A 21,224-nucleotide genomic window follows, 5' to 3' on the forward strand; every position below is an offset into this window, starting at 1 on the left:
GTTTGGGTGCAGCACGCAGAAGTCACTGATGGGATCAGTCTATACGTCCACTTACATTAGCTATATTGTAGCGTAGCAGGAAGAGGTTTAGAAATAGATTGTTTGCACATAAAGGAAGAACAGGTGTCTACAAAGGCAAATGAAAATGAGCCTTTGTTACAAATAGATTTGTGTACAAAATACAATAGTTGGTGAGACCTGGAGAATTGCTGACATTTTGGAGAATGTTGATTGGAATGGAGGGGTCACCTAATGAGGAAAAATGAACAAGATGGAGCTTAAATGAATGAAAATTGACTGTATAAAGATAGGCTATCATTGTAGATACTGAGGAAATTTCCTTTAGAAGAGGAACAAAGAACGATGGGGCAAAATTTCAGAATAGGGAGTTCCCATTTAAGAAGTGATGAAGAACTTCTTCCCTGAGAAGGCCAAAAACCTTTCAGATTCTCTATTGCAGAAACCCTGGAGATTTAATCATTAAATATATTAAAGTTTACATTTGGTTTCTGATTTACTTAGAAGTCAAGGCTTGAAAAAAAAAAAGCAGGGAAATAGTTGGGATCAAGATCAAGTGAGACTCAACATTATTGAATATTGGAGCAAGTTTGGGATGGGGGCACATGGCATATTCGTTTTACTTGTGACATTCAGTACCATTATTATGGTAGATATATCCTGGAAATCAGCATAGAGCAGAATTCAACTGCCCCGCCAGTCCATTATGACTGTGAGAGCACGCCAAAGGCTAGGTATCCCCTTCATATCATCCCCAAAGCTATTCCACAATCTGCAAAAGCACAAGTTTGGAAGGTTAAGAAATACTTTCCACTTGCCTGGAGATGTTCTGACCCAACAACAGTCAAGAAGCTCACATCACACAGCAACCTGCTTGCTTGGCATCCCATCCACCACCAGCAGTTTGTCCACAGCATTATCATCTACAACATGTAGTGTAATTACTCACCAAGACCCCTTTTCAGCAGATCCCACATCCCATAACGGAATATAAAAGAGCCTAGGGCTTACTTATCCCAAAGATATAAAACGTAACTGCAAGTGGCTACAAGTTTTAGATGGACTTGAATTTCAAGCACAGCAAGCCAAAGGTTCAGATCTCGGTTACTACAAAGAGACCCAGCGTGTGGAAACAAGTCAGGTTTTTTTTTGCAAGATGTTTACTCAGATTTTCCCTCCCAGTTCCCCTCTGCTCAAATTCTACCGAAAACTGACACATGTTGGCACAGTTACGAAACTGCACAATAGCACCACATGCAAAAGCTGAATTCATTTTACCCATTCTTGCCCCCCCCCCGCCCCCTCCACCAAGTATTTATTCCCACTTGCTAAGGATTAACTAATAACGACATGGCCTCAATTCAACTGGCTGGCAAGACATTAGTGTATTCAAAGATTTATTCTCCCTACAAGGGCCCCATCACCCGTTGGCCACATTAATCATGGAAACAAAGTGGCACATTTGACTCCAGGAATAATCAAAACCTACAAATGCAGAGCTACGAGACAGACAACTACACTTACATTAGGTTGCTTCCATCGGTCTGACCTTTAACCTGTACCATACAGTTTAATGTAAACCCACCAGGTGAATGGGATGTCTCCTTCTTGGACAATGCAATGGCAGCCTTCAGGTCCTTCTCATAAAGCTTGTCATCTGATTCCTCACTGCCAAATAAATGAAAATATGTGCCAATACAAAAATTTGTGTAGTTATTATACTCCACAAAAATATAAATAGTCATAACTTATTCTAACTTTGGCAACAATTCACTACATCATCAGTTCTGGTAATAAATTGATGCCAAACTAGTTTTAAACTGTCAATGTCTAATTGCTACTGGACCAATAGTCACCTGTGAAACTTGGGTGGTCTCTTTTTTGGCTCTAGAAGGCAAGGGCTCACAGCCAACAAACCAGCCAAGATAAGATTCCTATCATTTGTTTTCTAGATTTGCACCTCAAAGAAACAACAGCACACTTGACAGTACTTCTGCCAGACAGGTCACAATCACAAACTACTTTCTATACACAAAATTAATCTGGTTACAAATTAAAATCAGATTTATACATCCAAACTAACCCACATAAAGGAGAGCTTCAGAAATGTATTAGTTACGAGACAGGCCTTTAAAACATTGAAAATGGACAGGTTTCTATATAGACTACCTTTCATCGCGGGCATTTTTTGCAGACTTTCGTTTGTTTTTTCCTTCCCTGGGAGATGCTCGTGCTCTCTTAGCTGGAGGAGGTGAATCTCTTCCATAGGCTTCATCTGCAAGCAGAGATCCTGGTTAATACTCTTAGTTTCCCAATGTGAGAGAATTACATCAAAGAAAACAATACACCACCATTCTGATAAGAGGAGAAAATTCTGTTGCTCAAGAACACAAGTCAAGATTCCATTACTGTCTAATATGACACAGAATTGATTTCATCTGCCTTAAGGCAGACAGAGTAACCATCCCCAGAAATTGTCCAAAGCACCTCACAGTCAGAGAAAGAAGCAAGGGTCCCCAAGAGTCTGTGGATTCGCCTCCTACATTGTCCTAATGCCCACAAACCATCACAGCCCAATCTCCAGATCACAATGCAGTTCCAATAGCTGGTACGCCTTCAGCCAGCTGGAGACTGGCTGAGCCTGGTACTCTCTTGACTGCAGTTGCCACCAGTCTTCGTTGGTTCCTTGCCTCAGGTCACCAACAGTCTGTATGTTTTTAAGCCACAGAGCCCCTCACAGAGCCACTGTGGTCACCGTTCCATGGGTTATTCTGCTTCTCCTCAAACGGGGGGCTCTCTCTCATTTTCTGCACCAGTCTTCTGGTCTCCGAGTCTGCAACCCCTCATAGGCACTGCTATCTTGGACGCAGACCCCGAAATTGCAGAATTTTAAAATAAATCCACATCATTAACATGCTGTTTATAGCTTGTATAGAGCTGATGTCAGTCAGGCTGTCGTTTGGACCCTGCAGGAATGCTGTATCTCCCCTCCCTGCTCTCCGTGGGCCACACCAGCAGCAGGGCTGCCTTTACAGCAGGTCCAGTGGCATGGTCATTTTCATAATTGTAATTTTCATCAACGGGCATATACTGATAACAATGCAAGTAGACTTCAGATCAGTTAGTCCCACCAACAATACTTTTATAAATATTCTACAACAGGAAAAATATGGACAGGTAACATACAAAACATGTAAAATGAAAATGTATCAAGTGATTGCAATAATGAATTGCCAATTCCTTTATTTATTGCATTTTGGGGTTACTTTGCCATAATCATCCGTAATACCAGGACACTCTAGTGCCTTTGATGCATGGACGTAGGAACAATTATACAAAAATTAATGTAGTAGTTCAGTCTTACAGAAGCCCTATCACTTAAAACCAATTTCAAAAACACAAAAGCCAAATAGACAGTGAAAGAGGATACATAAGCAAATGAAAGCAAGTTAATTTCACAAAGCAAGTCGTACAGCTGTTACTTTAGTTGCAATAACCCAGGTGCAATCGTAACCTCGGGTGTGGTTTGTGTGGAACTTACACATGCACCCTGTGATCAAACACGGTGCTCTGGTTGCTTTCCACATTCTAAAGACTTGCTGGTCACGGTAAAATTGTCCTAGGGTGGACTCGAGTCAGAGTGGTTGAAAGCAAAGTGGGACAAATGCATCAGCATTGGTCTGGGTGCTGATGGTCTGAACGATGTCGTGGACTGAAAGGCCTGTTTCCATGCTGAGTGATGATGAACGTTAGAATGAGAAGAGTGCCCATTCAGGAAGAACTGCGATCAATTTCATCCCAATGTCAATAAAAATATTTGAAGTCAAAACAAAACTGTAAACAAATTGGATTACCAAGTTAAAGCACAACTAGTGAAACCCCAAGATGCCTCCAGTGACCTGCTTATTTTTTATGTCGGTGAAAATAAAGTTGATTTTATGTAATGCTTTTCACAATTGAAGCATCCCAAGGCACTTGACAATCAATTAAGTGGCTAAGTGTGATCACAACACAGGAAGCTGTTGTCTCATTATTTGGAAGCATGAACCAACAATTGTATCTGATCCAATACAAAGTCCCACACCTACCACTCTTAACAGCATTGAATTCAATTGGGATAGGGATCATCAATCAGCAAAGCTCATTACAAGCTCAATAACTTAATACAGGAATCCCCCACTTTCCAAAAGTTTTCACCACTTCACTTTTACAAAAGACCTACATTAGTACCTTTATCTCTAACTGAAAAAATTCTGTTGAGGATTTTCGCTTTTGCAACAAAGGCAAAAAGCAGAAATAGCGTCCAACAGCTGTCAGGAGAGAACAGGGCATTGGGATCAGTGGGGAGTATAGCAGGCTGTCAGGAGAGCGTGGGATCAGTGTGGTGACTGATAGCTGGCTGTCAGGAGAGCGCAATGTAGTGGGTCTGGGAAAGCTTAAAAAATTTTCCCATATAAATTGATAGTTATTGCTTCTCACTTTATACCATTTTGTCTTACAAATGGTTTCATAGGAACACTCTACTTTTGGATAGCAGGAAATACTAGTACATACTAATAAATACTAATACACGGCTGGACGGTTAGTGTAGCAGTTGGCACAGTGCTTTTCCAGTGCCAGTAATTGCGACCAGGGTTCGAATCTAGCGCTGTCTGTAAGGGGTCTATATTCTCCCTGTGCCTGCATGGGTTTTCTCTAGGGGCTCTGGTTTCCTCCCACTGCTCTAAACATACTGTGGATGTAGATTAATTGGGCAGTCTGGACCTGTGGGCCAAACTGCCCTGTTACTGTGCTGCATGTCTAAGTTTTTATTTTAAAAACAATGCTACAAATCAGGATAATTAAAGATGATCATGTCACCGACCTAAATGAAACTCAATTCTATGCACTTTCAATGAACGGGGAGCACAGCAGAGAATCAAAGGATCTTGGGTAACTTGGACCCCCCCCCCCCCCCCCACCCCCACCCAGTGTTGAAGTATAATCTTGAGATTAATTGTATTTCATTGACTCTGTACTTGGCACAATGACAATAAAGTAGAATTTAAATCTAATCCAAAAAACATAATAGCTCTGAAGATGCACCTTAACAAGAGTGGAATCCAATTATGTTAAAAGAATTTTAAAAATTCTTTATTTTAAACATTTTTCCTGATACTTCCTTGCAGTACACAGGCAGTGTTACATTGTTAGATCAAATATTACAAATTCCCTATTCAGGCGAATGGTAAATTCAAGATATAACTCGAAGAAGAGCAAAGAAGTTTATTTTCTGGAAAAAAATGTTTGGGAATTTGTAATATTTGATCTCACAATGTTACACTGCCTGTGTACTGCAAGGAAGTACCAGGAAAAATGCTTAAAATAAAGAATTTCCTTCCTTTCCTACTTTGATTTTTGTCATGGTTTCAGATTGAATATTTTAAATTTACATCTAGTTTACATTGTGCAGTTCAATATGAACCTTTCAAGAAGATTGGGGTCACTTAACCAAATATTAATTTTGGCACATGTATATCTTACTAAGTTAAATAATTAACTGTCAGCACATGCCTGATATCATGTCTTTAGAACAGTCATTTTCCACCTTTTTTGGCTATGGTCTCCTTTGGACCCTGCTGAAGATTTATGACACCCCCCCACCCCCCCCCCAAGAAGCAGTCAAGTTTTGATTTCCTCTGTACTTCTCTCCTACTGACTAGATAAGAAATGTCGACGTACAGGAGGTGAAAAGAAAATAAGACTTTTACCTAACTATGCTCTGGGCCCCCATTGGGTGCTTTAAAAGAACAATATCAAGAAAAGATCAGTTTTATATTGCTACCCAAACCTATCGGGCAACCAAACAGATTAAGTAGCGAGAGTAATATATGCAACACGGATGTTGCTGCACCTGGTCATTCTGAAAACAATCCTATCACTAATCTTTACCTCCTCCAGGACCACATGAAAGAAATGATGCAATTCACATTAATTTTGGAAAATCTGCTTAGTTAAAAATGAAACTCACTATTTTTTTTTAAAAAAGAGCAGATAACACTGATTTCTTACATCACATCAGTTACATGGTGCTACTCTCATTTTTGTCAGATGGTGGAGCATTAAAGGCCAGTGTTGAATGTACAATCTGGTCTGACAATTCTGCAACCTGTTCAGGAATGCTTTACTGTCACATGATAGTTTTCAGGTGAAATGTTAATACAGCAAGTCCTTGAATAATGTTATTTCGTTACCACGTTGACGAGAAATAAATAAAATTCTGCAGATTTGTACCGTGAAACAAGTTTGGTTTTGTTTAATATCGTATCACTTAAAGTCGCACTTTGCAAGAGCGTATCAACAATGTTAGGTGAGGACCTGCTGCATGATGTGTTGGGCATTATATAGGTGCACAATGCTTTATCTGGACATCTAAAATCCAGAAAGTTCCAAATATATCATTTTTTTTCCGGTGCTGGTACAGCAGAGGGAGAGAGAGAGGGGGACGGCAGTGCAACTCGGGTGGGCGGGAGGAGGGAGAGGGACGGCAGCGTGACTCGGGTGGGCAGTGGAGGAAGAGAGATGCCAGCGCGACTGGAAGAGGGTGGATACGGCAGCACAATTCGGGCAGGCTTAAAACTGGGGCAGCTGGGTTTTGTTCTGAAATCTGGAAAAATCCAAAATTCGGAACACTCTGTCCCCCAAAGGGTTCCGGATAAAGGACTGTGTACCAGTACTTGTAAAATCCATTGGACCTTTCAAAGTGCACAGAACCTGCAGTTTTACAATTATTTAATAAATGATCCTGCAAAAGCAGAAGACCCAAATTTCCATGTGGTTGATTAACGCTGTCAAATCCCAAGCTTAAGTCCAAACTGTAGTTTCACACCAGATGAGATATCTGTTTGCATCAGGATAAACTTGGTGCCAGTTCCAGAACTCCACACAGAGTAAAATTTTTCAAATTTTTTAGTGCACTGATTGTTTAATAGATTGTTTCAGAAGGTGGACACTGACAAACATTCAAGCTGATTGAAAGCTGGTTCAAACTAGAATCTAATAGGTTAGAGGGATTTCTATGCGGTTTAAGATTGAAAGGCCAAAATTCAGAGCTAATTTTCATCAGGGTATCCTTGCTAGGGAATATGCACAAAGCTCGAGCACTTTTAATATGCAAATGAACAATAACCTAGTCAGATGAAATTAAAGATTATTTATTTGATTATTAACTCAATGTTGCTTCGTGAGATAAAGCTGTGTGTAAATTGGGTGCAGTGCAATTTCAAAAGAAATCCTCCCAGGGTCAGGAAAGTAATCCTTCAATCGTACACATGTAGACTGTAGTTTGCTCTTTCAGGCATGATTGCACAAGTCAAAAAGATACACTAACAAAATCATCTTTTTTTGTTTTTAAAATCCAAAGAAACTACTTGGTCATTATCAGATCAGCTTGGTTTTAAATAGAACTCAAACCATACACACGTATGGTTTTATTCTCCAAATTTCTATGGGCAATCTTGATTGAAGTTCTTTTAAATAAAATCCAAATTTCCATCCAAACCTTTATACCTTCACTACACCACTCAATGCAGGATGGAATCTTAAGATTTCATTCTCAATAAGTTATTAACTGCTAGGAAGTTAAAGCATCTGATATTCCCTACATCATTTGAGTAGGCAGGAAGCAGAGAAGGGCAAAAGAACATGGAACCATGTACAGACATGATGCTTCCCACTGAGCTTCACGAGACCCCAACTGACTTCTTGATTCTATGTGAATTTTCTTTCCCGCTTCCATCACCAGAATCACCACTTATCAAAAAACCTACCTCAATTTCAAATCAACTTCCATTAACACTTTCCTCAAACTTGCGATTCCTGTCACTGTAAACTACCACCTTCAACCTCTGTGTATGGCCTTTAAGCATTATCCAAGCTCCACACCAAGAACGGCTGATACCTTCAAATCGGAAATTATTTATCATGTTATCCATCCTACATTCACACCCAATTGATCAGAAATTTCTTTGTAATATAGAAAGGAATAGCAATACAGTGCATTTCCAATTATCCAAAAACCACCTTACCAAAATTCTGTTACCCATCAAAATTTTTGGAAGCAACATGTCACGTTGAAAAAAAGAGACAAGTGAGACTCTGACACTCTCGTGTACTCAAGGTAAAATTAAACTTTATTTTCATGCTTGAAAATCCTTCCCTTGTTCTTTGTTGTTGTTTTATGCTGATGCCACTAGGCTGGGATTGGAGCGGGGACCTCAGGCTCCTGGGCAGATTCTACAATGACGATGGGGAGGTATCGGGGATCCAAGCGGGAACCTCAGATGCTTGAACAGGTTTTGCTTCAATGGTGGGGAGGTGTCAGAATCGGCAATGGGCTATACAAATGCTTAAAGGCATTTCTCAGATATCCAGGAAATGCAGTTAACTGATACATGCCCAGTCCCAAGCGTTTTGGATAATGAATGTGAGCAGGACTGTTAGGAATCTTAGCATTATGTGATTCAAGACGAAATTCCAACTACACATCTGCATTCACAACCGGCTTCCACTTCAATCAAAATCCAAATTTACCTTCTGCTGAGACTGATAGTCATTCACAGCAGCTTTCCTTCATCTTGTTCACTTTGATGCACATCAATGCAACTTTAAAATCTGCATGGTTCATGTTAAATTCCCAAAGGCCTTGCCCCGCTCTGTTACAGGAATATCCTCCAGCTCCATGATACTCCAGACATTGAACTTCTCAAATTTAGGCATATTGTGCCCTGTGATTTTAAATTTCTCCAACAACAGCTGTTGCCTCCAACTATCAAGATCCTAAACTACAACTTCAGGTGGCTATGGTGCATCTGTTTTCCAAACGATATTAAATTCCAGTAAAAATTGTTCATTACCTGGTGTGTTCTGGAGGCGACGAACACATGCAGGCTGCATGCGATACAGTCAAGGGACGCACACCATGCTGGGGATGGGCTCGAGACAGGCTGAAAGGGTATCTAGTATCAAAACCAGCATGTGAGAGATTGTAAAGGGCACTGGAGGCTTTTTTATCGTGCCAAGAGGTTTGCATCTGAAGCTAGGTCTGCTGATTATTTAGACTGAAGGCTGCGCTGTGGAGGCTGTTGGACTGCAGGAGGCAAATCCATGGACCCTCAGTTACTTTGGGGGGGGGGGGCTCTCTTTTTGCTCATCTTTCTCTGACTGCGAGGACAAGGCAATTTCTGCTGATATGCTGAATTTTCATCTGCCTGACAGTAGACTGCCTGCTGTGTAATGTCACATTTTTGGTTTTATTACACGACAATAAAACAATCTTGGAATGATGCATGAATGAAAGAGCCCAGAAACATCATCCTGCAGACCAAAATACACCTCTTTGGCTGAACAATGGTGTAAATTTATATAAATTAGACCTTTGGCCACCTGCTCAATATCTTCATGTGGCTCATCTCAAATTTTGTTCAAGGTATTTTGCTAAGTCAAACGTGCCGTAAATCTAATTACAGTTGAGCTGACGATGTCATGAAAACAGGACAATATGATAGAGCGCATTCAAGAAATTTGTCATGAATTTTCTCTGTACCCAAGACTACAAAAAATTACCTCGATTTCATTCACAGTACATACCATCAGAGTCTTCGAATTGTGAATAGTCAATGACCTTCCTATTCCTGAGAAAACAGAAATGAGTTACTACCAGTCCACTTGCTTCTAAAATAGCAAGAACTGTTGAGAAACATTAAGACTCATATTACATTTTGAAATATTAAATTAACTCTACATCTTTTTCCACATCAGTTCAGGAAAATGATGATATATTGTAAAAAAGCATTCAGTCCCATCATTCGTACTTCCGAGCCTTCCCTGGCTGTAAACATTTGCAGAGAAACAGGTCGCTGTTCTTAAGCTAGTGGGGGTGGATGAAAAAAAAGGTTGAATTGTGATGAGCAGAAATAAAGTAAACAACATGGAACTGCTGCAGTTAAAATAAAACTCCTTCTGTCAACAATTCGATTTGCCACATTTGCCTACATGGAAGTGAAACACAAAAGTCTGTAGACAGTGTGATTGTAAGGGGGGGGGGGGGGGGGTGGAGGAGATCACAAAAATGCTGGAGGAAAGGTGAGGAACATCTCGGGTACCTTGGCCAAGTGAAAAATTTGAGTCAACAGCTGAGGAAGCGCTAAATGGATTTTAAATACATGGCTTGCCTTCCCAAAACGTGCTCCTCCAGCCAACAATCCGATCGATCCAGCCACCCACCCACCCCCCCAAAAAGGGCAACGAGCATAAATTTCACCTGCTTTCTAAAAAAAATGAAGGCAAAAGTCAGTAATAATTACAGCTCAGGAAACTTTGCCTAATTTGCAATAATCCTTGACAAAGGGCTTGGGGGCTGGAGCGCTGGGGGCTGGAGCGCTGGGGGCTGGAGCGCTGGGGGCTGGAGCGCTGGGGGCTGGAGCGCTGGGGGCTGGAGCGCTGGGGGCTGGAGCGCTGGGGGCTGGAGCGCTGGGGGCTGGAGCGCTGGGGGCTGGGAGCGCTGGGGGCTGGAGCGCTGGGGGCTGGAGCGCTGGGGGCTGGAGCGCTGGGGGCTGGAGCGCTGGGGGCTGGAGCGCTGGGGGGCTGGAGCGCTGGGGGCTGGAGCGCTGGGGGCTGGAGCGCTGGGGGCTGGAGCGCTGGGGGCTGGAGCGCTGGGGGCTGGAGCGCTGGGGGCTGGAGCGCTGGGGGCTGGAGCGCTGGGGGCTGGAGCGCTGGGGGCTGGAGCGCTGGGGGCTGGAGCGCTGGGGGCTGGAGCGCTGGGGGCTGGAGCGCTGGGGGCTGGAGCGCTGGGGGCTGGAGCGCTGGGGGCTGGAGCGCTGGGGGCTGGAGCGCTGGGGGCTGGAGCGCTGGGGGCTGGAGCGCTGGGGGCTGGAGCGCTGGGGGCTGGAGCGCTGGGGGCTGGAGCGCTGGGGGCTGGAGCGCTGGGGGCTGGAGCGCTGGGGGCTGGAGCGCTGGGGGCTGGAGCGCTGGGGGCTGGAGCGCTGGGGGCTGGAGCGCTGGGGGCTGGAGCGCTGGGGGCTGGAGCGCTGGGGGCTGGAGCGCTGGGGGCTGGAGCGCTGGGGGCTGGAGCGCTGGGGGCTGGAGCGCTGGGGGCTGGAGCGCTGGGGGCTGGAGCGCTGGGGGCTGGAGCGCTGGGGGCTGGAGCGCTGGGGGCTGGAGCGCTGGGGGCTGGAGCGCTGGGGGCTGGAGCGCTGGGGGCTGGAGCGCTGGGGGCTGGAGCGCTGGGGGCTGGAGCGCTGGGGGCTGGAGCGCTGGGGGCTGGAGCGCTGGGGGCTGGAGCGCTGGGGCTGGAGCGCTGGGGGCTGGAGCGCTGGGGGCTGGAGCGCTGGGGGCTGGAGCGCTGGGGGCTGGAGCGCTGGGGGCTGGAGCGCTGGGGGCTGGAGCGCTGGGGGCTGGAGCGCTGGGGGCTGGAGCGCTGGGGCTGGAGCGCTGGGGGCTGGAGCGCTGGGGGCTGGAGCGCTGGGGGCTGGAGCGCTGGGGGCTGGAGCGCTGGGGGCTGGAGCGCTGGGGGCTGGAGCGCTGGGGGCTGGAGCGCTGGGGGCTGGAGCGCTGGGGGCTGGAGCGCTGGGGGCTGGAGCGCTGGGGCTGGAGCGCTGGGGGCTGGAGCGCTGGGGGCTGGAGCGCTGGGGGCTGGAGCGCTGGGGGCTGGAGCGCTGGGGGCTGGAGCGCTGGGGGCTGGAGCGCTGGGGGCTGGAGCGCTGGGGCTGGAGCGCTGGGGGCTGGAGCGCTGGGGGCTGGAGCGCTGGGGGCTGGAGCGCTGGGGGCTGGAGCGCTGGGGGCTGGAGCGCTGGGGGCTGGAGCGCTGGGGGCTGGAGCGCTGGGGGCTGGAGCGCTGGGGGCTGGAGCGCTGGGGGCTGGAGCGCTGGGGGCTGGAGCGCTGGGGGCTGGAGCGCTGGGGGCTGGAGCGCTGGGGGCTGGAGCGCTGGGGGCTGGAGCGCTGGGGGCTGGAGCGCTGGGGGCTGGAGCGCTGGGGGCTGGAGCGCTGGGGGCTGGAGCGCTGGGGGCTGGAGCGCTGGGGGCTGGAGCGCTGGGGGCTGGAGCGCTGGGGGCTGGAGCGCTGGGGGCTGGAGCGCTGGGGGCTGGAGCGCTGGGGGCTGGAGCGCTGGGGGCTGGAGCGCTGGGGGCTGGAGCGCTGGGGGCTGGAGCGCTGGGGGCTGGAGCGCTGGGGGCTGGAGCGCTGGGGGCTGGAGCGCTGGGGGCTGGAGCGCTGGGGGCTGGAGCGCTGGGGGCTGGAGCGCTGGGGGCTGGAGCGCTGGGGGCTGGAGCGCTGGGGGCTGGGAGCGCTGGGGGCTGGAGCGCTGGGGGCTGGAGCGCTGGGGGCTGGGAGCGCTGGGGGCTGGAGCGCTGGGGGCTGGAGCGCTGGGGGCTGGAGCGCTGGGGGCTGGAGCGCTGGGGGCTGGAGCGCTGGGGGCTGGAGCGCTGGGGGCTGGAGCGCTGGGGGCTGGAGCGCTGGGGGCTGGAGCGCTGGGGGCTGGAGCGCTGGGGGCTGGAGCGCTGGGGGCTGGAGCGCTGGGGGCTGGAGCGCTGGGGGCTGGAGCGCTGGGGGCTGGAGCGCTGGGGGCTGGAGCGCTGGGGGCTGGAGCGCTGGGGGCTGGAGCGCTGGGGGCTGGAGCGCTGGGGGCTGGAGCGCTGGGGGCTGGAGCGCTGGGGGCTGGAGCGCTGGGGTCTGGAGCGCTGGGGTCTGGAGCGCTGGGGCTGGAGCGCTGGGGGCTGGAGCGCTGGGGGCTGGAGCGCTGGGGGCTGGAGCGCTGGGGGCTGGAGCGCTGGGGGCTGGAGCGCTGGGGGCTGGAGCGCTGGGGGCTGGAGCGCTGGGGGCTGGAGCGCTGGGGGCTGGAGCGCTGGGGGCTGGAGCGCTGGGGGCTGGAGCGCTGGGGGCTGGAGCGCTGGAATGCAGTCACAGCTGGAGCCCCACTCGCTCCTCCATCTTCCTAGAAACCACATGCCTTTTACAGGACATGATTTCAAAATGGAGCCTAAACCCTGCGGGGGGGGGGGGGGGAGAGAGAGAGAGAGAGAGAGAGAGAGAGAGAGAACTGCCAAGTAACACATGCAAAACAAACCCGAGACAAATGCAATTTGAATGGTGCAAACGGCCCCCACATTTTGCACACCTCTCGGCCTGGAAAGGGGGGGGGGAGGGGGGGAAAGGAAAGGGAGGGGGGGAGGGAAGGGGGGGAAGGGAATGGGAGGGGGAAGGGAAGGGAAAGGGGGGGAAGGGAAGGGAAAGGGGGGGAAGGGAAGGGAAAGGGGGGGAAGGGAAGGGAAAGGGGGGGAAGGGAAGGGAAAGGGGGGGAAGGGAAGGGAAAGGGGGGAAGGGAAGGGAAAGGGGGGGAAGGGAAGGGAAAGGGGGGGAAGGGAAGGGAAAGGGGGGGAAGGGAAGGGAAAGGGGGGGAAGGGAAGGGAAAGGGGGGGAAGGGAAGGGAAAGGGGGGGGGGAAGGGGGAAGGGAAGGAAGGGGGGAAGGGAAGGGAAAGGGGGGGAAGGGAAGGGAAAGGGGGGGAAGGGAAGGGAAAGGGGGGAAGGGAAGGGAAAGGGGGGAAGGGAAGGGAAAGGGGGGGAAGGGAAGGGAAAGGGGGGGAAGGGAAGGGAAAGGGGGGGAAGGGAAGGGAAAGGGGGGGAAGGGAAGGGAAAGGGGGGGAAGGGAAGGAAAGGGGGGGAAGGGGAAGGGAAAGGGGGGGAAGGGAAGGTGAAAGGGGGGGAAGGGAAGGGAAAGGGGGGGAAGGGAAGGGGAAAGGGGGTGAATAGGGAAGGGGGGGAAGGGAAGGGAAAGGGGGGAAGGGAGGAAAGGGGGAAGGGAGGGGGAAGGGAAGGGAAAGGGGGGAAGGGAAGGGAAAGGGGGGAAGGGAAGGGAAAGGGGGAAGGGAAGGGAAAGGGGGGGGGTGAATGGTAGTAATGGTAAAGGGGGGGAAGGGAAGGGAAAGGGGGGGAAGGGAAGGGAAAGGGGGAAGGGAAGGGAAAGGGGGGGAAGGGAAGGGAAAGGGGGGGTAGGGAAGGGAAAGGGGGGGAAGGGAAGGGGGGGAGGAAGGGAAAGGGGGGGAAGGGAAGGAAAGGGGGGAAGGGAAGGGAAAGGGGGGAAGGGAAGGGAAAGGGGGGAAGGGAAGGGAAAGGGGGGAAGGGAAGGGAAAGGGGGGAAGGGAAGGGAAAGGGGGAAGGGAAGGGAAAGGGGGAAGGAGGGAAAGGGGGGGAAGGGAAGGGAAAGGGGGGAAGGGAAGGAAAGGGGGGAAGGGAAGGGAAAGGGGGGGAAGGGAAGGGAAAGGGGGGGAAGGGAAGGGAAAGGGGGGAAGGGAAGGGAAAGGGGGGAAGGGAAGGGAAAGGGGGGAAGGGAAGGGAAAGGGGGGAAGGGAAGGGAAAGGGGGGAAGGGAAGGGAAAGGGGGGGAAGGGAAGGGAAAGGGGGGGAAGGGAAGGGAAAGGGGGGAAGGGAAGGAAAGGGGGGGAAGGGAAGGGAAAGGGGGGGAAGGGAAGGGAAAGGGGGGGAAGGGAAGGGAAAGGGGGAAGGGAAGGGAAGGTAGGGGGGGAAGGGAAGGGAAGGGAAAGGGGGGGAAGGGAAAGGGGGGGAAGGGAAGGGAAAGGGGGGGAAGGGAAAGGGGGGGAAGGGAAGGGAAGGGAAAGGGGGGGAAGGGAAGGGAAAGGGGGGGAAGGGAAGGGAAAGGGGGGGAAGGGAAGGGAAAGGGGGGAAGGGAAGGGGGGGAAGGGAAGGGAAAGGGGGGAAGGGAAGGGAAAGGGGGGAAGGGAGGGGGAAGGGAAGGGAAAGGGGGGGAAGGGAAGGGAAAGGGGGGGAAGGGAAGTGAAAGGGGGGAAGGGAAGGGAAAGGGGGGGAAGGGAAGGGAAAGGGGGGGAAGGGAAGGGAAAGGGGGGGAAGGGAAGGGAAAGGGGGGAAGGGAAGGGAAAGGGGGGAAGGGAAGGGAAAGGGGGGGTAGGGAAGGGAAAGGGGGGGAAGGGAAGGGGGGGAAGGGAAGGGAAAGGGGGGGAAGGGAAGGGAAAGGGGGGAAGGGAAGGGAAAGGGGGGAAGGGAAGGGAAAGGGGGGAAGGGAAGGGAAAGGGGGGGAAGGGAAGGGAAAGGGGGGAAGGGAAGGGAAAGGGGGGAAGGGAAGGGAAAGGGGGGGAAGGGAAGGGAAAGGGGGGGAAGGGAAGGGAAAGGGGGGAAGGGAAGGGAAAGGGGGGAAGGGAAGGGAAAGGGGGGGAAGGGAAGGGAAAGGGGGGGAAGGGAAGGGGGGAAGGGAAGGGAAAGAGGGGGAAGGGAAGGGAAAGGGGGGGAAGGGAAGGGAAAGGGGGGGAAGGGAAGGGAAAGGGGGGGAAGGGAAGGGAGAGAAGGGGGGGGGGGCTTTGACCAGCCGAACCACTTGGACTTGGTCACCATTAGATTGCGCTGAACCACAGGCAGGACGAGGTTTGGCGAATTGCGAGGGATTTTATTTTTTTTTGGGGGGGGGAAATTTCTCCCTCTGAATTGCAATAGCGCCTGCAGATGCAACTGACCCACAGCTGACACGGGGTGGAGGGGGGGGGCGTTCGGGACCGGGCCGCCGGAGCGGGGTGGGGGGGTCGGGGTGGGGGGGTCGGGGTGGGGGGGTCGGGGTGGGGGGGTGGGGCGGAGAGTCCCGGGGCCCCCGCGGTCGGTCACCAACCTGACAGGCCTCGACATGTCGCTCTCGTCGTCCGGCGGCGGCGGGGCTTTTCCCAGAACAGAGGCCCCCCCCCTCCCCACCACCCCCCCCGCCCAACCCCCTCCTCGGTGTCCCGGCGCTCGCTCCTCCCGCCCCCCCCCTCCTCCTCCCCCCTCCCCACCAAACTAGCGCCGCTAGGCCTCACGCAGCCAGTCGCCAACACCGCACTCCACGCTGCCGCTGAGGAAGGGGGGGGGGGTTAAAATCACGCCCGAGACGGCCGGGCCGGTGGGGGCGCGCGGTGTGTCCGGGACGGGGGTCTCTTTGAGGTTAAAAAAAAAACCCCCGGGTCAATGCGAGAGAATCCCCTCAAAAGTGGGGATAAAAGAGCCAAATACTTCCAGCGCAACCTAACCTGCCTCGGCCCGCGAAGCGACGCCCATCCCCGCCCCTCCGTCACGTTGATTGAACAGCCCGCCGAGCGCTGCGCGGCGGTTGGTGCGTTTGAAAAACAACCCGGCCGGCGATTGGTCGGCGGACCCGTCCGTCAAGCCCTCGCCTGCCAGCACGTTCGGGTACAGCCTGGCGTCGGCCGGGAGCGCGTCGCGGGGGCCGCGTTTCCCGTCGGCAGATTCGCGGCGCGGGATTCCGCAAGGGTGAGTGACGGGAGAAACCTCGAGAAAGAGCCCGGACGATGATCCCGCTCGACCTTCCTTCCCGTTTGACGGGCGAAATTAAAATCGTGCGGCGACTGCAATGCCCAACGGCGGAGATTTATGATTTCGCGTCGATAGATTCGCCACGCGACTTTCGCGCCACGGCGTTCATTCAGCGCCCCCAACACCGGCCGATGGGGGGATGGTCACCCCGGGAAATATTTAAATATCCCCTTCCCCCAACTGGGGTCAGAGTTGTGACCTGAGAATTTGGCGGCAAAGCGCTGCCGCCATCTTGGTGTCGGGGACGCGCATGGACCCGCCTTGGGGACGCGCCTCCCCTTTAAAGGGCCTTCGCCCCACCTGGTTCTGGCTCCAAACCCTGCAGGGTGAGTGCCAGCCACGATAAGCCGGGCTCTCGTCCCTTCCCATCATGCATTACGGGGGGGGGGCATCTTCCAAACCACGCGTCAGGGGGTCCATCCGTTCCTCACGAGTGGGCGGAGGCTTGGAACGACACCCTGGCACGCTTGGTGGGAAGGGCGCTGACCGGCTGCGTCGCGGTCTGGTAATGGGGTGGGGGGGACACCGATATCCCCTGAACCGTGACGCAGTGGACGCCGCTCCGGACACCACGAGCCAAACCCTCCCCACCGTCGAGAACATCTACGGGGGACGCTGCCGTCGGAGAGCGGCCGCAGTCCTCGAGGATTCACCCCACCCGGCGCACGCTCTGTTCTCGCTGCTGCCACCAGGAAAGAGGCGCCGGGGCCACGAGGCTCGCACCCACCAGGTTCAGGAACGGCTGCTCCCCCCTCCTCCATCAGACCCTTCAGCAACAAACTCAATCAGAGGCTCCTTTAAGGATTCTTGCTTTGGCACTTTTTTCCTCTCTCTGCATGGCACAGTCAGTCTGTTTACATTCGTTATCTATTTATAGTTCTTTATTTTGCTGTGAACAGATTTTTGCACTACCAATAAGTGGTAATTCTGCCTCACCCGCAGGAAAAAGAATCTCAGGGCTGTGTGTGAGGTCATCTATGTCATCTGACAAATAAATCGGAAATCCTCCTGCAGGGATTAGGAATGGTCGCCATGGCTTTGTGCGTGGTAGGTCGTGAATAACTCATCTCGTCGAGGTTTTCGAGGAGGTTACCAAGAAAGTTGATGAAGGAAAAGTTGTGGATGCTGACTACATGGACTTTAGTTAGGCCTTTGACAAGAGGTGAGTTAGGAAGGTTCAAATGCTCGGTGCTCATGGTGAAGTAGTGAACTGGATTCGACAATGGCTGGGTGGGAGAAGCCAGACAGTAGTGGTGGATGATGTTTCTCGGACTGGAGGCTTGTGACTAGTGGTGTGCCTTAGGGATCGGGGCTAACCATTGTTGTTTTTCATCCATATCAATGATCTGGATGATAATGTGGTCAATTGGATCAGCAAGTTTGCAGATGACACTAAGATTGAAGGTGTTGTGTACAGCGAGGAAGGCTTTCAATGCTTGCAGAGGTATCTGGACCAGCTGGAAAAATGGGCTGAAGAGAATGGCAGATGAAGTTTAATGCAGATAAGTGTAGGTGTTGCATTTTGGAAGGACAAACTAAGAAAGGACATGTGGTAAATGGTCGGGTGCTGAGGAGTGTGGTAGATCAGAGGGATCTGGGAATACAGATACAGGGACACTATCCTTTATCCGGACATCTAAAATCCGGAAAGCAGTGAGAGATGGCAGTCCGAGTCGGGGGGGTAGGTGAGGGGGAGTGAGGGCAGCGCGAGTCAGGGAGGGCGAGGGGGAGAGATGGCAGCGCGAGTCAGGGAGGGCAAGGGGAGAGTCTGGCAGCGCGAGTTGGGGGGGTTGAGGGGGAGAGACCGGCAGTGCAACTTGGGCAGGCAAGAGACTCGGGCAGGTAGGTGAGAGACCGGCAGCGCAACTCGGGCGGGCGGGCGAGACACCGGTAACGTGAGTCGGGCGGACGGACGAGACACCGGTAGTGCGAGTCGGGTGGGTGAGGGGGGAAGACCAGCAGTGCAAGTCAGGCGGGCGAAAGGGGGAATACTGGCAGTGCGAGTCGGGTGGGAAGACCGATAGCGTGAGTCGGGCGGGCGATGGGGTGGATGACTGGCAGCATGAGTCGGCCGGGCAAGGGGGTGGGGGGGAGACGGGCAGCATGAGTCGGGCGGGCGAGGAGGGGAGCCTGGCAGTGCGAGTCGGGTGGGTGAGGGTGGGGGTGGATACAGCAGCAGAATTCGGGTGGGTTTAAATCTGGCTTACAGAAATATGGAAAAATATGAAATTCGGAACACACTGTCCCCCAAGGGTTCTGGATAAAGAATCGTGTTCCTGTACATCATTCCCTGAAAGTTGTCACAGGTAGATAGGGTTGTAAAGAGAGCTTTGATTATTTTCTGATTTTGGCCTGGTTGGAAGGCAGAGTGTTTGAGTTGGAATATCTAGCAAAGCTTTTGCCAGACCACTCACCGTGACCTTGCAAATAGCAGTGCCTGAGAAACAAACAAATGCCTATAGGTAGCACCTTAGTGCTGTGCTGTTGAAAAACTCAGTCTTCTCTACAAATAGTTTCATGCACCAAAAGTATTTTTTAAAAATTGACTGAGTGGAGACACTGGATCAGGAGATCATAAAATTGTAAAAAGAATATCAGAAACTGGAATCGAATGAGAAATATTAGGAATTGGAAAATAAAAAAACTTAAATGCAACACTCTGCAAAACATAGAGTTGGAAAAAAGTGCTTGCGATCCAAGCAAAGACTCAGACTGCTTCCAACACAACAATCCATTACTCCACAGCATATCCAATTAACAACTATTTGTGAAGTCTTTATAGGCGTTCTTCAAAGTTTTTTTCAAAGACACTCGGAGCCTGGACTGTCTGGCTTGAGCCAAACTCTGGCATTTTAAATGAGATATATTTTGAAATGTTTGAATGTGGCCTACACTAAAAAAAACCTGCCACAATTGATCTCCTTTTAAAACACATCTATGTACGATATACGCTGGTGGAGTTGTCTCCGCTCCATCCTCAACATCCATTGGAGCGCTCACACCCCTAACGTCGAGGTACTCGAGATGGCAGAGGTCGACAGCATCGAGTCCACGCTGCTGAAGATCCAGCTGCGCTGGATGGGTCACGTCTCCAGAATGGAGGACCATCGCCTTCCCAAGATCGTATTATATGGCGAGCTCTCCACTGGCCACCGTGACAGAGGTGCACCAAAGAAAAGGTACAAGGACTGCCTAAAGAAATCTCTTGGTGCCTGCCACATTGACCACCGCCAGTGGGCTGATAACGCCTCAAACCGTGCATCTTGGCGCCTCACAGTTTGGCGGGCAGCAGCCTCCTTTGAAGAAGACCGCAGAGCCCACCTCACTGACAAAAGGCAAAGGAGGAAAAACCCAACACCCAACCCCAACCAACCAATTTTCCCTTGCAACCGCTGCAATCGTGTCTGCCTGTCCCGCATCGGACTGGTCAGCCACAAACGAGCCTGCAGCTGACGTGGACTTTTTTACCCCCTCCATAAATCTTCGTCCGCGAAGCCAAGCCAAAGAAAAAAAGAATGTACGATATAAAATATAACATAATCCATCACAGTGGAAAGAAAAAGGTTGAGAACCACTGCTTTAAAACTTTTTATGAGTAATTTATATAAATCTGAGGCACCAGGAGACTTTGATAAAATTAACAAGTTCTTGTCGGGGACTTAGTTGGTGAAATTGGCCCAAGAGGACCAGATAGATTTATATAGCTCCTTCTCCAGTGAGGAAATTGAATGGGCTTTGGAAACATTGCAAACAAACAAGTCTCTGGGAGAGGATGGCTCCCGTCCCCCCGAGTTTTATAAAGAATTCAAAGTAGAATATAAAAAATCCTACCCCCTTATGACATCTAAAACATAAATCTGAAGAAACAAAAATTTCCTTAATTTCTCCGGAGTTAAATATAATTGATGAATAAAATTATAGTGAACCAATTGATGCCTTACATTTACAATTTTAGTCATACTATCCTTACATACTCATCCTGAGAAATACATATAGCTAAATCTTTTTCCCATTTTAATCTAGATTTATGAATATCCGGCTTAAGCATTTTATTCTGTAATAAAGTGTACATCGCAGATATAAATCCCTTCTTGCCATCTTCAGTAAGTAAAAGTCCAAAATTATCCAAGAGTAAGGCTTTAATTTGATAATAAGAAAAAAGAGTATTCGAAGATGTATCATATTTCTTTCATTCTTTGAAAAGAAATAAAATATCCTGCTTCATAACCAATTTAATTTCCTTTTGATCCCATAACTTCAAAAGTTGATTATTAAGTGTAAAAGGAAAAAGCTTATTTTGATATAAAGAGGTTTTAGGTGAAATTTTACCTTGTATACCTATGACTTCATCATACAGACCTATCTCACTACTAAATACAGATTACAAAATAATAGCCACGGCACTGGCCAATAGGTGGGTCGGTACCTTCCCAAATTAATAGATCCCGATCAAGTGAGCTTCAATTGGAAGGTGTGCTCTGCTTACAACTTGAGCAGTCTATTTAACATTATAAATTTGGCACAAGCAATGCAAGACCCAAGCATAATAGTTTCTCTAGATGCAGAGAAGGCCTTTGATCAGTTAGAATGGCCCTTTTTATTTAAAGTATTAGAAAATTTCAGAATGGGACAAACATTTATTAATTGGATAAAAACATTGTAGGACAAGCCACAGGCAAAAATTAGTACAAATGGATAAATATCTCCAACATTCCCCCTCAGAAGGTCCAGAAGGCAGGGTTGTCCTTTGTCTCCAGGGCTGTTTGTCCTCGTGATTGAACAATTGGCAGAGGCCATTAGGAAAGATCCAGAGACAGAGGGATTCAGGGTGGGCCAGCTAGAG

At 50.7% G+C, this 21,224-nt stretch overlaps 1 protein-coding gene across 2 annotated transcripts in view; it reads right to left on the minus strand.

The window, feature by feature from the left end:
• nucks1a (nuclear casein kinase and cyclin-dependent kinase substrate 1a) overlaps positions 1-15,785 on the minus strand; it is a 41,634-nt gene extending 25,849 nt beyond the window's left edge. Inside the window, exons 1-4 of one of the 2 annotated variants that reach the window (XM_069942124.1) lie at positions 15,684-15,785; positions 9,646-9,689; positions 2,188-2,293; positions 1,604-1,686 (exon numbers count right to left, since the gene is read on the minus strand). In XM_069942124.1, coding sequence (XP_069798225.1) covers positions 1,604-1,686; positions 2,188-2,293; positions 9,646-9,689; positions 15,684-15,700 — 250 coding nt within the window. In that variant the 5' untranslated portion in view covers positions 15,701-15,785. Of the gene's footprint in view, positions 1-1,603; positions 1,687-2,187; positions 2,294-9,645; positions 9,690-9,773; positions 9,796-15,683 lie in introns of those variants that run through there. The other variant, XM_069942125.1, reaches the window with a different exon arrangement.
• Between the last annotated feature and the right edge of the window lie 5,439 nt (positions 15,786-21,224).

Source organism: Narcine bancroftii, chromosome 5, assembly GCF_036971445.1.
Source record: "Narcine bancroftii isolate sNarBan1 chromosome 5, sNarBan1.hap1, whole genome shotgun sequence".
Lineage (NCBI taxonomy): Eukaryota > Metazoa > Chordata > Chondrichthyes > Torpediniformes > Narcinidae > Narcine > Narcine bancroftii.